At 41.9% G+C, this 19,495-nt stretch overlaps 1 protein-coding gene across 4 annotated transcripts in view; it reads right to left on the bottom strand.

Moving 5' to 3' along the window:
• Positions 1-19,495, bottom strand: part of pot1 (protection of telomeres 1) — a 60,458-nt gene that overhangs the window by 1,067 nt on the left and 39,896 nt on the right. For 3 of the 4 annotated variants that reach the window (XM_023955551.1, XM_023955554.1, XM_023955553.1), the window contains exon 20: positions 11,499-11,651. In XM_023955551.1, the coding sequence (XP_023811319.1) occupies positions 11,521-11,651 (131 nt within the window). In that variant the 3' untranslated portion in view covers positions 11,499-11,520. Of the gene's footprint in view, positions 1-7,718; positions 11,652-19,495 lie in introns of those variants that run through there. The other variant, XM_023955552.1, reaches the window with a different exon arrangement.

The raw sequence follows: 19,495 nt of genomic DNA, 5'->3' as shown, positions 1-19,495 counted from the left end.
AGAAACAGGAAAACATCGGGTTGAAGAATTTATAGCATTCAACCCGATATGTCAATCAAAAAGCCCCCATTTAAGCCCACTGTGAATGTCCTTAACTATGAATAAAGGTGCAGCTCAACACCCACACTTCAAAATGTCTTTTTAATGATCTCTTTACATATCAGGAAATAATCTGCATGTAAGGTATAAAACCCCCTGAAGATGCTGTCGTCTGTGACAGCAGGGCAGTCCTGCTGGGACGGGCGTTTAGAGGACTCGCTTTAACTGATCTGCATTCCACCTCATGCTTTGAATAATGCCGTTCAGTCATCTGTCACACAATTTTACTAACAGAATAGAATCAATAAAGCCAAAACAACAAACAGAAATGTTTTGATCCTTTGTTTTTCTCATCCATGTTTACTGATCCAGACAGTCCATTGTTGATGGGGATCATCATCTAGTCCCATTTGGATAGATTTTTTTTGTTAATCCCGGTTCTCTTTGTGGGGGATGGGGAGCAGATTGTAACAACATTGAGCAGGATTTAGGTTATGACAAGAATCACATCAATACAACCTGTTTTTGTGAAATTAAACCTTGTTGGAATCCTTCTAGTCTTAAACATTTGACTAATAGTAGCATAAAAATGTTCCGCTGTTTTGACCCAGATGTTGGAACAAAAGTTTATTAAATCTTATACCAAGGTCCGGGAATACTCGATTCTGATTGGCTGCTGGGTGTGCATTAAAAAGTGATATACCACAGGATAAAAAGTAAAAATTCTTCGAATTACTTCTGGTAGTTGCTGCCGTTCAGGTCTGACCTTTGTTTTTTTTTGATGAAGAATCTTCATTTATTTAGGTCTGAGAGTGATCATGCTTGGTGGCTCTGACACAAAGGTTGGTGGTATTTCCAGTTTTAGAAGGAACATGCGTTCTGCTAAATTTGCAGTCTACATTATTCTGGTTTTTGTCATATTTTAAATAACTGTATTAACACAGGGGCCAACATTTAATTTCTGAGTCACCGAACAAGTTCTCCTGTAGATTAATAAAAATCTACCAGCTAAACATATTTTTACCGGCCAAAATATAACATTATTTTACACAGAAATACCTTCTGAATTTTTTAAAGAAAATGATCATGAATAAACTCATTTATAAATAGTATGAACAAATCTTTATTGTCATCTGAGGTTTAATAGCTTCTGCCTTCAGATTATTATATTTTAGATTAAATCATTACAAAAAAACAACCTAAAACTGTTTAATGTTTTCGATTATAGTTATGATATATCATTAACATCAAAGCTGCTCATGGGGGAAGGGGGCAGGAGGATTAGGTCACCGTTTTTGGTGAAACACCGGCTCTGTAACGCTCCACAGACGCTGCTAAAACACAGTGGATTCAATTCGATTATTATACTTATTATATTTGATGTCCTAGGAATTCTTTTTTTTTTAAATTATCCGCCACGTTTTAAAGGCCGGTCGGTGAAAATACTGACTTTAAACCGGTCCATGTTTCCATTTAGGCGACAGACGGAACAGCTCGTTAGCATAGCATCATTAGCATCATAGCATTAGCGGCGTCTCCACATCAACACTTTTTATTCATCTGTCTGCTGCTGTGAGTGAAGCAGCTTTATTCTCCACTTCCAACTGGATGCTGTTAAAATCAATGCATGTTTCATTTAAACAGGTGAAGTGACTGCTGGGGGGGGGGGGGGGGGGGGCTCACCTGCAGAGGGAGAGGACCAAAGAAATTCACCAAAAGAACAAATTGACTACGTTTACACGCTAAAAATTTACTCGCCATGTGGCGACTAACGTACCCAAATCCAGGCCTTGAGGGTCGGCTGGTTTTCCAGAACCCCTACCTTTTTTGCTGCTGATCACCTGGATCAGGTGTGTTTAGCCAACAAGGAGCTTCGATGGCAAGTTGGTCGAAAACAGGTATGACGCCGGCCTTTGAGCCCTGGATTTGGGGACCCCTGCTCTAATGTTTAGAGGAGAAAATGCTCCCAACTGGTGAGCGTTCATTTCAGAGCCTTCAAAATAAAAATCTATTGCAATATATTCATTCTTCTATCCATAAAAAGTTCAATCGCAATATGTTTCAATATTGTTTTATTGCCCAGCCCTAGTTTGAAGACAGACTTTTGATTTGCTCTTGAAAAGCCTTGTGGTTAGAGTGTCCGCCCTGTAACTGGAAGGTCGTGGGTTCAAACCCAGGCTGGGTCATACCAAAGACTTGAAAAATGGAACCCAGTGCCTCCCTGCCTGACACTCAGCATTAAGGGGTTGGATTGGGGGGGTTGAACCATCAAATGGTTTCCCAGCGTAGCGGAGAACAAATTTCGCACACCTAGGTGTGTGACAGATAATGGGACTTTAATCTTTAAAAGCCAAAACTATGAAAAATAAACAATCAAATCTCTGAAGTGTGTTTCTTTGCTCTCTTCATAAGCTGGTAATGAATAAAAGTGAGAGAAGATGCCGTTAGGGAAAACAGCTCCAATGGTGGGTGGTTCAAACACGAACGCGTGTAGAAATAAACGCAGCAGCTGGACACATTGAGAGGATCAGGGTGTGAGCAGATGGATGAACCTGTGAATGACGGCAGGAGAAATCTTCTAGTTTTAGCCCTAAAACAGCAACTGCCCCTCAGGCAGGTTGTCGGTGTCCATTTTAAATGACACCTGAGTGTAGTTTAGTTTTCTAAAGGACAACACGTCCACTTTATCAAACTTATCAAGGCAGATGTATGTTGCATGGGCCTCAGTGTTCATTGTTTACAATATTTAGTACAAGTGAAATCCACTTTCTCAAGCTTTTCCTTCATTTTGTTGACTGTTGCAGAATGAAACCTCATGTCGGGGGTCGCCCAATACCAAAGCACAGGGTCTGTGTCAAAAATATTTATCCTGAATAATGATCAGTCAGGTTATTGACTTATCTGGAATTGTTTTTATAACATTGACATCAATACTTTCCCACTATCGTGTCACACAAGTGGCTTCTCCCAGCCCTCTCACCTCCAGGTAGGGGACAATCCTACAGGAGAAGTCCCCCAGCAGCCAGGTCTTAGTGAGCGCGTGGAAGACCACCAGCGGCAGGCAGAAGAAGACCACCACGAAGTCCCAGAGCGCGAGGTTGGCCAGCAGCGAGTTGGAGATGCTCCTCATGTAGTAGTTGTGGCAGACGATGCACATGAGCGACACGTTCCCGATGACCCCCGCGCTGAAGATGAGGGCAGCGACGAGCAGAACCGCGTAAGCCCCGAACGACTCCGCCGTGACCGGGTAGAACGGGTTCTTCAGCCGCCTGCGCCGGCCCCGCCCATCTACCGGCACAAACGGCGTCGCACCGGGCACCAAGTAGTCATCGTCATAGTCGCTGATGTTAAAGTCGAGTGGGGGTCCAGTGCCTTGTTCCTGCGCCATGACCATCACAGCTGGAAGTGACCCCCCCGCGTCCCGTAGCCCGCTCCGCTTGGCCCTGCCGGGCGTCCCCGCCTGCGAGCGCGCTCCCGTTTCGGGTCTGCGTCCGTGTCCCTGAGCCGGGCCAGCGGGGAGGGGTTCTCCCGGGCAGCAGCCCGCTCCCTCCGTGACATGGTATGCGCCACTTTGAGTCCACGGTGGCGCAAACACGAGACCCCCCGGACCGTCAGGGGATGTCGGGCTCCGAGGATCAACGGTGCGCGGAGCGTCTCCGCTGATGTTGCGCCATCTCCGGCTTTGCGGAGCCGTCTGAGCGCTCCAAGCCCCCGCTGCCGGCCGATGAAGAGGAGTTGTGAAGACTTGGCTGCACATCCACAGACAGATGAACCTCATGGGTCGAGGCAGCGTCATGGTCTATCTGAGGCGCGGGCTACAATCACGAGACAATCCAGCCATGTCCAAACAAAAACAAACAACCAATAAACCAAACGTCCGTCAATCAGGCTTCTGCCTCTGAGCGTTTACGAACAGCAGCTTCTATGAAGTCTTCTTAGAGTCAGATGGCTGCTTCAGCAGCCAGAGTCCGCAGGAAGACAGGAATGTCACCACGCAGAGCCCACGGACACGCCGGCAGCCCGGAAAGAAGAGCTCTCCAAGCTGGAGGAGGAGGAGGAGGAGGAACGGGGGGGGGGGGGGTGTTCATCACAAAGAACGATGAAGATGAGGAGGATGATGCTGTGCATATCATTTGGATTTCTTTTACACTTCTCAATGTGAGACCTGATGCTTGAAAGTAAAGGACCGTCTGCAAAGTACAATTTCTTTCCCTTTTCTTCTTGGATGGAAGTGTGGATTGTTTAGTAAAAGGTCTAAACTGGAAATGCTTAGTGACATAAAACCAGCGTCAATTAAAATTATACTTCTGTTTGGTTATGGTAAAAATAAAAACATAGCCACATGAAACTAGCATCATTTAATGGAGAAAATATTTAGTAAGCAACTTTCACTGTCTTTTTTTACCTCTAGTAGTCAAATATAGAAATGCACAAGCAAATTTAAATGTGCTGTTTTCCTTATTTGAATGTAAATACATTTGGTTGTAAAAGTTATCTTCCTAAAGGTATTTATGTAACTTTTTTGTTGCTTCGATTTTTCCAATAACTGTGATCACTAAAAGGTTTATTTTATTCCACAATTGACCACTACGGCTCAAAAGTTGGCTGTAAAAGTTAAGCAGCATATTTCTCTATTGAATGAGGCTAGTTTCAAATTGCTACGATATTTTTTTAAAAAGCTATAAAAGAAGGGTCATTTTTTATTTGCAAATCCACGTTTGACCACGAATGTAAAAACTAGGTTGTGAAAGTTGCTCAGTATATTTTTCTGTTGAATGAGGCTAGTTTCATATATCTATGATTTTTTTAAAGCTATTCCAAAAAGAAAAGCAATTTTATATGTACAATCCAACATTTGATGACTAGGGGTAAAAAAAAAAATGGTTGTGAAAGTTGCCTGCGCTACATTTGTTTCTATGATTTTTATAAATACAGCTATTACAAATAGAAGGGAAAGGTTTGATGTGCAGTCCCATTTTAATCCACTAGGGTTAAATAATTGGGAAAGTTGCCCAATCTGGTAATCAGTTAAATAACAATTATGACATCTCTCTAGTATCTTGTAAAAATATTGTGTGTGCATTATCAGAAATCAATGCACGCCGTGGAAGCTTTCCTCCGGCTCAGACTGCGTAGACTTTAAGTGCAGATGCAAAGGAAAGCGATATATATTATGCTGATGATCACGATGGGTTAAATAAAGCATCAGTTCAGAGAGAAAGTTTACCTCTTACCGCTTACCGTTTCTGTCCAGATGATGATGATAAAGGTTGTTGTAAAGAATCCAGCGCAGTGATGCAGAACATTTAAGCTATGTGAACAGAACTACTTCTTCAGGTGTGCACTATCACTGTGGATTATCACTTTTTAATGCACACCCAGCAGGAAAGCTGAATCGAGAATTCACCTGGACCATGGTATAAATAATAATAATTTAACATCTCGTTAAATAACAAAAAAAGGTGAAATTTTGTTTGTTTTATCACCTGTTCATAAATAATATTTTGAGATTTTTATTAGTTAAGGATTTGAGAAATATTGCTGTTTATCGCTGAATATCTAAAATAAAATAACCACAATTTATTTACACACACCACGGAAGTTCATCAGGGACTGGCTGGCGCGGGCTGCAGTCTAAGCAAAGATGCCCAGACTATCCAACCAACTAACTATCCATTTCCATGTCTTATTTATATATATATATATATATATATATATATATATATATATATATATATGACCAAAAATATAAATGCAACACTTTTGTTATTGCTCCCATTTTATATATATATATATATATATATATATATATATATATATATATATATATATATATATATATATATATATATGACCAAAAATATAAATGCAACACTTTTGTTATTGCTCCCATTTTTTATGGTATGAACTCAAAGATGTGAAACATTTTCCGCATACACAAAATAACCAGTTCTCTGAAATATTGTTCACAAATCTGTCTAAATCTGTGATAGTGAGCACTTCTCCTTTGCCAAGACAATCCATCACACCTCGCAGGTGTGCCATATCAAGATGCTGATTAGACAGCGCGTGCAATTGGCATGCTGATAGCAGGAATGTCCACCAGAGCTGTTGCTAGGGAATTGAATGTCCATTCCTCCACCATAAGCAGTCTCCAAAGGCGTTTCCGAGAATTTGGCAGCACATCCAACCAGCCTCACAACCGCAGACCACGTGTAACCACACCAGCCCAAGACCTCCACATCCAGCATGTCCACCTCCAAGATTGTCTGAGAGTGGAGTGGCCTAGCCAGTCTCCAGACCTAAATCCAATAGAGAATCTTTGGAGGGAGCTTAAACTCCGTGTTGCTCAGCGACAGCCCAGAACCCTGACAGATCTAGAGAAGATCTGTATGGAGGAGTGGGCCAAAATCCCTGCTGCAGTGTGTAGAAACCTAGTGAAGAACTACAGGAACCTCTGTAATTGTTAACAAAGGCTTCTGTACCAAATATTAAAGTTGCTTAACCCAAGTGATCAAATACTTATTTGTCACAGTAATATACAAATAAATTGTTTTAAAAAAATCGTACAACGTGATTTCTGAATGTTTCTTCAGATTCTGTCAATCACTGTGGAAATGCACATATGATGAAAATTTTAGACCTCTCCATGTTTTCTAAGTGGGAGAACTTGCTAAATCACAGGGTGATCAAATACTTATTGACCTCACTGTATATCCCAACTTTTGGACTGCACTCACCTTCCCAGTCACTGCGACTCAAGCAGAGAGGAGCTTTTCAAAACTCAAGTTGATCAAGTCATCCCTAAAGTCAACAATGTCTCAGGAGCGGCTCATTAACCCTGCCGTTGTTAGTGTCAATCATTCAGAAGGGGAGCAGATTTCATATGATGACGTTATTGAGGAGTTTGCATCAAGGAAGGCTAGATTTTAGTTAGTGTTTTCTGTTCTTAGTGCAATGGTGCTGCAGTTATATTTATTTTAGCGTGTTAGTTGTGTGATAAAAGATTTGTGCTTTATAATATTTATTTTAGATTATTTATTCAATATTGTGTTTGATTAAATATTTTCCTACCTAACTGTATTTTTGTCAATTTTATGGTCTTTTATTTTTTATGTTCTGATAACTGTTAATTCTGATAAACGTCTTTTGTATCAATTTCTTAATTTCAATGACAATAAAACATGTCAGTCGACATGGACAGAGTGACTCGGGGGTCTGGGGAAGGTCTCGCCCAGGGAGTAAGTCAAGGTAGAACCGCCACTGTGTCCGATTTGCAAGCAGGTAAATGCAATGCTCAAAGTATTCAATATTAATCGGCACTATATTATGAATCATAAAAAGTTATGACAAATGTACCGGCGATGAGCACACCAATTAGCTCCAACAACTACAACGAGGCTATGCTGCACAGCAGATGTTTACAAAAATGGCTCCATCCAGTGAAGCTGTGGCAGAAGCTAGCTATGGTGCAGCTTTGGAAATGGCCCGGAGTAGCTAGCCCTTAAGTGGCAGAGAGTTTGTAAGAGAATAAATGCTGAAAGGAGCTGACATTGTTTGTCCAGAGCAAAAGAAAAAGTTCTGGGCAGCAACCTCTGACAGCAACTGGGAAACATCTGGAGGGCCTGGGGAGGGGAGTTTTTTTCTGTGGCGCTGAATGAGAGCACGGACATCTCAGACACGACACAGCTCTTCATTTTTATTTGGACAGTCACAGAAAACATTGACATAAGCGAGAAGCTGCTAAGTATGGAAAGTATAAAAAAAATGAACAAGAGTTGATAGTTGTGATGCTGTGTGTCGCAGTCCGGATGCAAACAATGTGAAGCCGCAGCCTATGGTTGGTGTAACAACAGATGGAGCTCCAGCAATGATCAGAGAAAGACAGGAGCTGTGACACTGCTCTCTGAGAAGGTGGCTAAGAGCGGTGGTGAGAAACCCATCACCTATCAATGTACACTACAACAAGAAGCTCTTGCTGCTCAAACTCTTGAAATGAAACATGTCATGGGCATATTGTGAAAACAGTTCATTTCCTGAAGTCCAGAGGTCTAAATCACCACCAATTAAAACTTTCTTGGAGCAATCGGAGGCACATTTTGGTGGCATCATTTACTTCGCTGCCGTTAGGTGGCTGAGCAGGGGTGCCAACTAACACGCTTTTTTAACCTGAGGAAAGACATAAAAGAGTTCATGGAGTCAAAAGGCCAAGATGTTACACAGTTAGGTGACACACAATGGCTTGGCGCTTCATGCTGATCTGAACAGCTTTCTCTGTGATCATAATGTGAAGCTGCAGAGCCACGGGAAGCTCATTTCCACAATGTTTGACAACCTCAAAGCTTTCCAGTGAAAACTTCCAACTGCTGCAGGGACAGCTTCAAAAGGGAGATTTGACCCATTTTCTTGCCTGCAAGGTCCTGGTAGAAGATACTGACAGAGATATTTTACCTAACCTGTGTTCACAAAAAAAACATGACCTGATACAAAAACTCAGGGAGAATTTTGAGCACCGCTTCTCTGACTTTAAGACCCATGAGAAGTCCTTTGATCTCTTCCAAAATCCTTTCTCTTGTGTCCCTGAAGAAGAGCCTGGAAAGATGCAGCTTGAGCTCATCGACCTGCAGGAGGGCTCCAAAGCCAGAGCAGGGATGACAAGAACCTCATTGAGTTCTGCAAGGGACTTTCCTCATCTTCATATCCATCAGGATGGTCTCTTTATTCTGAAGCACACACATTTGTGAGAAGACCTTCTCCACCATGGCCATCAACAACTCTACGCTGAGATCCAGGCTGACAGATGGCCATCTACATGATGTTCTTCACATTGCAACAACTGAGCTGGAGCCAGACATCAGAGGACCAACCGGAAGCAGCACCACAAATCCCACTCTAAGAAAAAAAGGTAGGTTGAACTGAAGCGGGAATTAACATCAATGGAGAGAGGATGAACAACCTGAGATTTGCAGATGATATCATCTTATTTGCAGAAAAAGGAAGAGGATCTCAGCAAGCTGCTCAACGATCTGAACAAGGAAGTGAGAAAAGATGGCATGAAAATGAACAAAAAGAAAACCAAAATCATTTGCAATGAAATAGCAAGGAAAAGGAGAAGGAAAGGAATAATTGTGGATGGAGAACAACTGGAGGAGGTGGATGAGTACAAGTATTTGGGAAGACTGCTAACACCAGGAAATGAGATGGCGAAAGAAATAGACGAGAGAGTATCATCCGCTTGGAAGAGATTCGGACAGTACAGCACGTTTCTGAGAGATCAAAAAATGCCCATGTGTCTCAAGAGGAAGATCATGAACACTGTCATACCGCCATCAATGACGTATGGAGCTGAGACATGGTCACTTACCAACCGCCAAAGAGAGAAACTGGCAATCACCCAGAGGAGCATGGAACGATCAATGCCGGGTGTTACGAGGAGAGATAAGGTCAGGAACGAAGACTTATGATCAAGAACAGGGGTGAAGGATGTCATCCAGAAAGTGATTGAAGCCAAAGGCAAGTGGGCAGGACATGTAGCCCGAATGAAGAACCACGAATGGGCTAAGAAAACAACAGAATGGACTCTGTGGGACAGGAAGAGAGGAAGGGGAAGACCGAAGAAAAGATGGAGAGATGACATCGAGCAGAAGGCAGGCAGCACGTGGACCCAGAGTGCCCAAAACCGTGATGAGTGGAGTAAGATGTGGAGGCCACCCGCCAGCAGTGGCGTGACAGGCTGATGATGATGATGATGATGATGATGATGAGGTTGAACTAATAAAACATTTCAGTGTGACTTAATGAGGATTTTATTTGTCAGTGATAGATATTGATGAAGACAGTGACAATGACTTGTTTGATAAGGTTTTGTTTTAAAACTCTCTCTTTTCCTTCTTCCTGTTGTATTTCTGGAGCTCCTCCTGTGGCACCCCAGTAGCTGAAAGATTCTCCTGAATAAAATCCCTCCCTGCTGATGAGAAGACAGGAAGCACTGCCCACGAAGGGGGACTATTTGTTGGCAATAGCTTTTGCTTACAATATAGTCTGAAATAGGCATCACACAGGGATGTTGTTTACCAAAATTGATCATATTTCTCAATTAAAACAAATCTTGCTTGATTTGTTCTTACGCTGTTAACTGTGCAAATGAAACTAGTTCATTAAAGGGATTAAAAGCCACATTATTCGATTTTTTTCCACCAAAATTGGCCCACAGTCTAATGTCGAGTTCTTAATTTGGCCTTACACTACAAAGACATTGAGAAGCCCTGTGGCGGCAGACTATCGCTGCATGGTGGGCACTGCAAACTGCAAACATTCAGGTTTCGTGGAGTCACCTGCAACTGTTGTCTGGCATTCAAATCAGGGCAGTGGAGTTGGTTGCGAATTGTTTGCGTGGAAACCCCACTACCCCTCACATTTAGCAAAGGGGCCTGAAGCTGTGTGACATTTTGAACAATGATGACTAGTCGTTAGGTTCTAGTCATTGTTGCAGTCTGTCACTCCAGTCCCGTTTCTGTCCCAAACTCTGCCGGTAGTTCTTTGTCTTAATGCAAGTCTCCTGATGACACTTTAAAACTCACCAAGGTCACCTGCAACATCTGAATGCCTACTGGGTGGCAGTGGCTCACGTGGTTACACAGGTCGGCCGATGATGGAAGGATCGGCGGTTCGTTCCCCAATCTCCCCAGTAAACTGGCGTTGTGTCCTTGGGCAAGACACTTCCCCTCCCTGCCTCCAGTGTTTTGCTTCACTGATGTGTGAGTGTGTATGAATGTCCCGGTAATGGTCAGAAGGACCGTACGTGCGTACTGGCATGATCTGTCAGTCTGCCCCAGGGCAGCTGTGGCTACAACAGTAGCTTACCATCACCAAGTACATGTATGAACGATTAATGGACACATTGATAGAACTTTGAACATCTGGAAAAGCGCAGATAAATCTAATCCCTGATGGCTATTATTATTAGTATCAACTCAAAGGCGCGCTCTGGCCAGATGGTGCTGCTTGTCCATTAAGCAATGCCGTGTGTCCATGGCAGTTTGAATAATGAACTTGGAATGACTTACTGGCAAAATCAGCTTGAATGTTAACATTGATTCTGCATTAGAAAAGTTTTTCTTTTAGAATTTTTTGATTTTGGCTACAAGAAGTAAGCCACACTGTACACAGTGAGACCATTATGTTAAAAACACAAAATGAGGCGTGTCTATCACCCCAATACAATTACCCCCCTATCCAGAAAATCTGTGAAGTGAAACAAACAGTGTACATGGCATCCACTGGGTTTTTCACAATTTACTTCATTTATTGTGAATAGTGTTTGTAAAACTCTATCCAGAAAGATTGTTTTAGAGATCTATCAGAATGTCTTATGTAAGCCTCTAATATCATTACAATGAAACAAATACAAATATGAAAGATGAGTTTAAAAAAGTCGCTTAAGGAACTACAGAACTTGCCTACTAGGATGGACGAGTTAATTCATGCATCTTGTGACTGCAGATCAGGGTCTTGTGATGGGGAGCTGCAGATCTGATAGTAGGTCTGCATCTGGCCCTCTTCCCCTTCTCCCCTGTATGACATCAGAGTCAAGTCCAGCCACGGTCGGAGACCTGAAAGACAATCCAGAACAACAATTTCAGAACCCCCTTTACAGGGATGGAGGCAAAATGAGGGGTAGTCACCCAAGTTTTTCTGGAATTTGTGTTAAGAACCACAATCATACCAGTGTGTTAAACTTTGGTAATGCAGAAAAACTTAAAAATATGACTTTTATTTATTTTTATGCTGATCCAAAATGTGTTTGTGTGAATATGTTTAGTAGTTCCTAATCCTAAAAGATAAATGTAAGACTTTCAAAGAGCTTTTTGAGACCTTGCATAAGAAAAATTAAGACCAATTTCTCTAATTCCTGACTTGCCGGCGAAGAAATATGAAGTCCTTGAATTTCAGAGCAATATTTTCTTAAATAAAACCATTGTATTTCTGTATGTGAAAAAATAATAAACTTAAAATTCCAAATGGAGCTGATATCTGGTCCTGACTGCTGCTAAGCTTACTAGTAGCTGTTTTAGCGCTTTGTTATAGGGTTGGAAAACGAGAATCAGATTTGGAAAGAAAATCCACATAGTTAGTCGAAAGCATATTTCTAGTCTGTCCGGGGGTGAAATGAAAACGTAGTAATAATGACCGTGTGTTTTGAAACTGTTGGTGGTGAGATGACAGGTGGCACGACATGAGGGAGTGTGTGTGGATGGACAGCTCGTTTTGTCAGTCATGCTTTTGGCGACATTTATGAAGTTATAGGAACAGTTTGTTGAATGATAACCAAGCAAGCAGATTATACCCAGACTTTCTTTCTGTTCTGCCAAATGTCAATATGAAATGCAATAATAGCACCATCACAGAATTAACTTGGTTTAAGTAACTCAGGCTCTGTCTCATAACGTAACTAAAGATCAATAAATCAAAATATGTTTGTTTTTTTCATGTTAATGGTTGTGAAGTTCTTCAAAATATTGCTAGTATTTTGTTCTGACGTATCCTGCTTTAGAGCAGGGGTCTTCAACTAAAACGGAGAAGTCCAGTTAGATTTATGTCCAATTATTAAGTGTAATATATTTTAAAGTAGCCAAAGATTGGCGGCACATCTGCATGTAGTTAATATCCAACTCTCACTTCAAATTAATTCAGTACAATTTTAAAACTTTTCCAGAGGCTCAAAGCGCTTACAATGTCTCCATTATTCATTCATTCCTCATTCATACTAGGTGATGGTAACTACTGATGTAGCCACAGCTGCCCTTAGGCGTGGCTGCCTGGCTGCGTGGAGCCACGTTGTTATGGTAAACGAGGCTGGACCCAGGAGCAGGACAGAACAGAAGGTGGATGAATTAACAGGTTTTTATTGAGTCCCAGTGTTGGTGGAGAGTTCTGGCTTGAATGGTTCGTAGCTTGGACGGAAAGCCACCGGTCAGGTGGGAGTATGGATGACTGAAGAGTGGAGCCTGACTTGGTGTTCTGATGAGTGGCAATTGATGACCAATGGTGGAGGTGGAGCTGGTGGTAATCTCGCATGAAGCAGACGGACTGACTTCGGCTGAAGGGTGAGGGATCCTGAAAAAGGCTGCAGGCTAATGAGTTGATGGGCAGCAGCAGTGGGGGGGTTAAGTGCCCAGGGACACAGGAGGTGACTGGGGGCGAGCCGCCGATCCTTCGATCCTTGGCCGACCTCACTCGACCCCGAGTCAACACTTAAGCTCAAGGACTTAACTCAGAATGGTTTTCAAGTGGTGAGAAGGGACCAGAACATGAAGGGGAGAAATAAGAGAAGTGGGAATTGTGATCTATGGTACATTAAAGACACTCCAATAAAAATGTTGTTTTTGGTGCTTTTAACATGTTCTTGTGGCATTTTTTTCTTGATGGATGACCTATAAAGGAAATTAAGCTTAATATTTTGTTTCTGAGTATTTCTTTATTCTAATTGTGTGAGGAGCACACAAAAAATGCCATTTGAAAAAGCCTAAAGCTTTTACAGAGGTGCTACAGTTGGCAGGCCACAGGATACCTGCCCCACTCCATTCCTATGCATCCTTTTGTAGACGCATGTACTTCTTTGTTTTTCTCATTTGAGCTGGCATCTGGCTCAAAACTGATAGCTGGACAGCTCTGATATTGCTCGCCCCTACCGTTGCACCGGTTATGTTAGAGCAGTGTTTTTCAACCAGTGTGTCACGGCACGTGCTGTGGGAGATGGTCAGGTGTGCCATGGTAAATTGCCCAAATTATTTGATCTAAAAACATTGACCATCTCCAGGATATCAGCTCTTTGTTCATCCAAACAGGCCCTGATAAAACACTGAGTAGTTAGGAATATGAAAGATCATAAAATACTTTTTTCTTTGTGTTTATTAGATTCTATTAAAGACATTTTGATAAGAATGATGGTACCGCGATTTAGCCTTAACGTCAGCTGTTTTCGGAAAAGTCCCGCCCCTTTAACTTTCTCCACCAATCATTCTTGGAGGCTTAATATCACGTCATCAGTCTGACCAACCAGAAGTGGTTAAAGTCTTCACTTCCTTGTTCTGATTGTGCTCATAAAGTCGCTCAGTTCTAACAAAAATACCAGCTAAAGCTCGTCTTTAGCGGTGTAGTTTTCCACAGAATCCGGTGTCAGACCGTGGAATTAGTGAACAAAACAATGAAGCTCAGAGACGAGAGTTTTTCAAGATCTATCACCCCACCTACATCCCCTTGGTGAAGAGGTCAGGTTGTGGTCTAACGAGTGATGGTGAGGAGAATGACCCTGTTACCTACTACATCATGGATTATATCAACTTCTTTGTGAAGAACACTGTACCAACCAAGAAGGTAAGGTGCTTCTTCAACAACAAGTAAGGTGTTACCCAGAACTGAAGACAATGCTAAACAAGAAGAAAAGAGCTTTCAGATCCAGTAACTGAGAGCAGTTAAAAAGATCTTAGAATTAAGATACGGGGATGCAAAAACTGTTTTAGGATCATAACGGAAGAACAGTTTCAGAAGGGAAATGTTTGAGAAGTCTGGAGCTACATGACGAAAATCATTGGCCACTTGAAGGACAAGAGAGGAGCAGTGGATGTGGGCTAATGACTTTTTTTTTTACAGATCTGACTTTGAGTCTGTAGTTAGCCCCCACAAATGCCCCATGAAACATTGGCTGTCCATCAGCAGCCCTCCTCCCCTGATGTTGAACAGTCAGTGTCAGCACTTTCCCTAGCTTCAGACGTGCTCAGTATTAACGTCAGCAAGACGAAGAAGATGATTGTTGACTTCAGAGGGAAGTCACATCAACATCCAGGGAAAAGACATTGAGACAGTGGAGTCTTGTAAATACACTGACCAAAAATATAAACGCAACACTTTTGTTATTGCTCCCATTGTTTATGGTATGAACTCAAAGATGGGGCAAATGGTGGTCGCACCAGATACTGACTGGTTGTCTGAGTCCCCCGACCCCCTCAATAAAACAAAGCTGAAGATTTCAGAGTGGCCTTTTCTTGTGGCCAGTCTAAGGCACACCTGTGCAATAATCATGCTGTCTAATCAGCATCTTGATATGGCACACCTGTGAGGTGGGATGGATTGTCTTGGCAAAGGAGAAGTGCTCACTATCACAGATTTAGACAGATTTGTGAAGAATATTTCAGAGAACTGGTTATTTTGTGTATGTGGAAAATATTTCACATCGTTCAGTTCATACCATAAAAAATGGGAGTAATAAGAAAAGTGTTGCAATTATATTTTTGGTCAGTGTATCTGGGTGTTCACCCCAATGACAGACTGGACTGGACGACTAACACAGGCATCCTGTAGAAGAAGTGGATGCACTGACAGCAACAGGAAGAGGATGGAGCAAGAGCAACTGGCAAAGAGCTCTGGTTGGATTCTGGGACGTTTTCACGGACCGGTCTTAAAGATGCGGCGGACGATTATTGTTGCAAAGCTACGGTTAAGGAGGACCAGAGACGTGACAGGACGAACTCTGAGGTTTTGGTTTCATACGCATGACATTGTACATCGCACAGGTGTCATCATCCTCTCCCCTTTCCACACTCATGGTGCAAAAAGGAAGTACTGTCTATTAAATGTAGCTTTCTTTTTTTTGGAAGTTGAAGGCTCCTCTTCTGTCTCCTGGCTGGGCCTTTTCCACTTGGCTAAGAAACTTTGCCAAGTGGTGGGGGGTGTGTGTTCTGGAACTGTGTTTGACAATGACAGTGAGGTTATTTTGAGGTAACGTACAGTCATGCTTCCTATTCAATGATGGAGGGTGATACAGAGCAAAGTGATGCTAGTTTCACCACAAAACAGGTTAAAGATTTGTCTCCTCCACCTTCTCCTAAAGCAGGTGCTCATGGTCCAGAACCTTATTTCCTTGAGTCGCTGGCTCAAGACGCTGCCTCAGCGAAGCCCGACAGCAGGGCTGCCGGCGCAGCTGAGGGTTTGCAGATGGGCGGGGCTTTTATGCTGAAGTTGCAGAGCATGAGGTGAAATTACGTGGAACTTACATGAGCTGATGAATCATGAAATTCAACTTTACTACCTCACTACTATGGAGTTATTTCAGTCTCAATAATCAGAAATGCACACAACCGGTTTCACAAATACACACGCTCCGATTCACAAATGTCATTTTATGCAAACGTGAAAAATAAGTTCGGAAATACACACCCTGTGTTTCACAAACACACACATTGTGTTTCACACATGCACACTAAATGTTTTACAAATGCACAATGAGTGTTTCTCACAAATGTGCACACTGTTTTTCACAAAAACATTTTAGAAATTCACAATAAATATATCAGAAATGCACAGTAAGTGCTTCACAAACGTGATTTTTAGGTACACATGTGATGTGAACTCACAGATCATTCGAATTGCAGACTGTGCATTCAAAATCCCGTTCTCGTTTGTGAATCTCCCCGTGTGTGTGAGAGATTTTTCTACGGTGAATATTGAGACTCATCTGACGGAGCGGGTCGACTAATCTCACCATTGGCTAGTGAATCTGTCAATCAAACTCATCGGCAAAGCAGGCGGGTTCGCTTTTAGCCAATCGTATGGCCCCTTACACTTTCTCTACGCTTTCTGCAGGTGGCAAAAGCTCCGCCCATGTTTGATTCTGTACCAGTCGGTCGTTAGCGTGTTAGCCCTAGCATGGCTTGTCGGTTTATTGCCTTCGGTTGTCAAAAATTACTGGCTTGTGCAACTTTTCAGTGGACCTGGGAGCAAGGCAACAGTGGTTGAATGCAGTTGACATTGAATCCATCGAACTCTGTACTGGTCATGGGATTTACAATGAACGTTTCACTCGGGATTGTTTGTACGTTATTCTCTTAGCTTTCATGCTAGCGTCATTTCAACACTCAGACACGGTTTGGATCGTATGAAGGTGGAGGAGAAAAATCTGCAACTTCCACAGAAGGTTTTGTGGAGAAACTGGCATCACTTTGCTCCGTACCACGCAGTGGGACTACATTACCTCAAGTTCATCTCACTGTCAATCACAGATACCCAATACACCTCCCCTGCTCAGCCCGAAGTCACTTTGCTGGACCTTAATTTTATTTTTTTAATAACTCAAATGTCATTGATTTTATATTGTAACCATATACATATACACCTCTTGGCCAGGTCACCCTTGCAAAAAAGATCCTCATCTCTCTGGGTTTTATAGCTGGTTAAATACTACACAACAAAAGATGGTCATAGAACAACAAAGTGCAAACATTCACCCTTTATTGCAGAGTAAAATTCAGAGAAAACATGGACAGATTAAAACATCAAAATTTAAGCAAATGTGGGATCTCTACTGATTTGAATTTTATTTAAACTGGAACTAATTTTCATAACTTCCTTACATACAATGAAGTCCCTTGAACAATACAGCAGTATTGTTTTGAACTCTGTCTTCCTCCCCTCAGTCTCTCTTCTTCTGTATGTAATTATGTCGCCTAAATTAAGTTCTAAACAAACGGGACAGTAAAGATGTAATTCCACTCCCAAACGGTCTGAATTACACAATGGGTTGATGTCGTCTTGCAGTTCCAACATTTGTGGACCCAAAAGAGGACTGTCCCATACCAGGACATTGATCCCAGGATGAGGTTCAGTCATGGATCCACTCTCCTCCCATTCAATCTCTGGAACCAGCATACCCTGACAAAAAAAAAAAGATACTGTTTATGAACAGCACTGTTTTTTTTTGTGTGTTTTAGATTATGTAGGAACAGAGACCCACTAATAATAACTTATATTGTTGCTGGCAGGCAGACCTCATATCTCCATAACTGATTATAATTTGCAAATAAGTGATCCTTAACAAAGTAGTGACATTAGTACATCTGATGGCTCATAATGCCATGCATTGTGATGCATTTTGAACTTGCAGATGTGCTATTCTTCCTACAAACAAACAATTTAGGGAAATTGTTTGCACCACACAACAATAATACTTTTCATTCATTTTTGATGAAAATTCCTTGTAGTCATTGTGATTTCATCATACTGTTCTTGATACTTTCCACTTTAGTCGAACTGCACACAAATCAGTTGTCCAGTACAGTGAGATTAAATAAAGCAGTGTTTTTCAACCAGTGTGTGTGCCGCGGCACAATAGTGTGCCGTGGGAGATGGTCAAGTGTGCCGTGGGGAATTGCCCTACTTCACTGATCTAAAACCATTTCCCATCTCCAGGAAATCAGCTCTTTGTTCATCCAAACAGGCACTGATAAAACACTGAGTAGTTAAGAATATGAGAGATCTTAAAATGACTTTTTCTTTGTGTTTATTTAATTCTATAAAATACATTTTGATAAGGTTGACGGTGCCGCGATTTAGCTGCAGCTATAACTGTGTAAGGAAAAGTCCCGCCCCTTTAACTGTCTCCGCCAATCATTCTTGAAGGCTTAATCACATGTCATCAGTCTGACAATCAGAAGTGGTTAAAGTCTTCACTTCCTTGTTCTTAATTCTGCTGGTAAAGTCTCTCAGTTCTAACAAAAATACCAGCTAAAGCTCGTCTTTAGCGGTGTAACTTTCCACAGATTCCGGTGTCAGACCGTGGAACAAGAGAACAAAGGTTGAAAAACACTGAAATAAAGCACTTACCCGGGGATCAGAAACAGGGTTCTGGGTCAAGCCCAACTGCCACAGCTGATTTGGTGTCATGCTTTGCTCCGTCCTGATTGGATGGCTGTCCCACGCGTCACTAAACACATCCAAACTGGCCTGAATGCGTGGTAGGAAAATATAGTGGCAGCAGAATACGTGATGTTACTGATATTGCGCAAGTCTTGGTCCTCAGGAGAGTGCAGGATGTTGTAATATAAACCAGTAACAGTCATGAAGACATCACACCAGAGGAGCTCAATCCTGTATTTGGAAAAAAGCAAAAAGAAATATTATATTGTCAGATTTATTTTTAATACATCATTCACTTTTATGTATATATTAAAGCGTCTAAAACTAGGTTCAACTCACCGTTGATTGTGTGTACACTTTTCCCACAATGAAGCCGTTTGTGTCAGTTGTACGTACTGTGAGCATTAACTCGGCTATGCCCACATTTTCTCCTCCGTGATCTCCTCTCACCCTGACAATAACATGAAAATCATGTCTCAAACACATGATTACAAATGCATCGCCAATACGGTACACATCAATTTAAAATGTAATGTTCTTATGTATGATGCCAATAAGTAGAATTTCTAGGTTAGATAAATTGCAGGAGTGGGTTACATGTATCACTGTGGAAAAAAATGAGGTGAGAGAGACTGTTAAGGGGGGGTAAAATGTTATTCATGAGGGGAAAGTTTTAGAGTTGCCTTTGTTTTCAGAGGAGTCTAAAAAAGTTATTTTATTTTTGTACAAATAACCAAGTGCTTATACTGCCTGATATGTGAATGAA

Source organism: Oryzias latipes, chromosome 6 (genome assembly GCF_002234675.1).
Source record: "Oryzias latipes chromosome 6, ASM223467v1".
NCBI lineage: Eukaryota > Metazoa > Chordata > Actinopteri > Beloniformes > Adrianichthyidae > Oryzias > Oryzias latipes.
The sequence above is the reverse complement of the archived record's forward strand: the minus strand, read 5'-3'. Positions and strand labels throughout refer to the sequence as shown.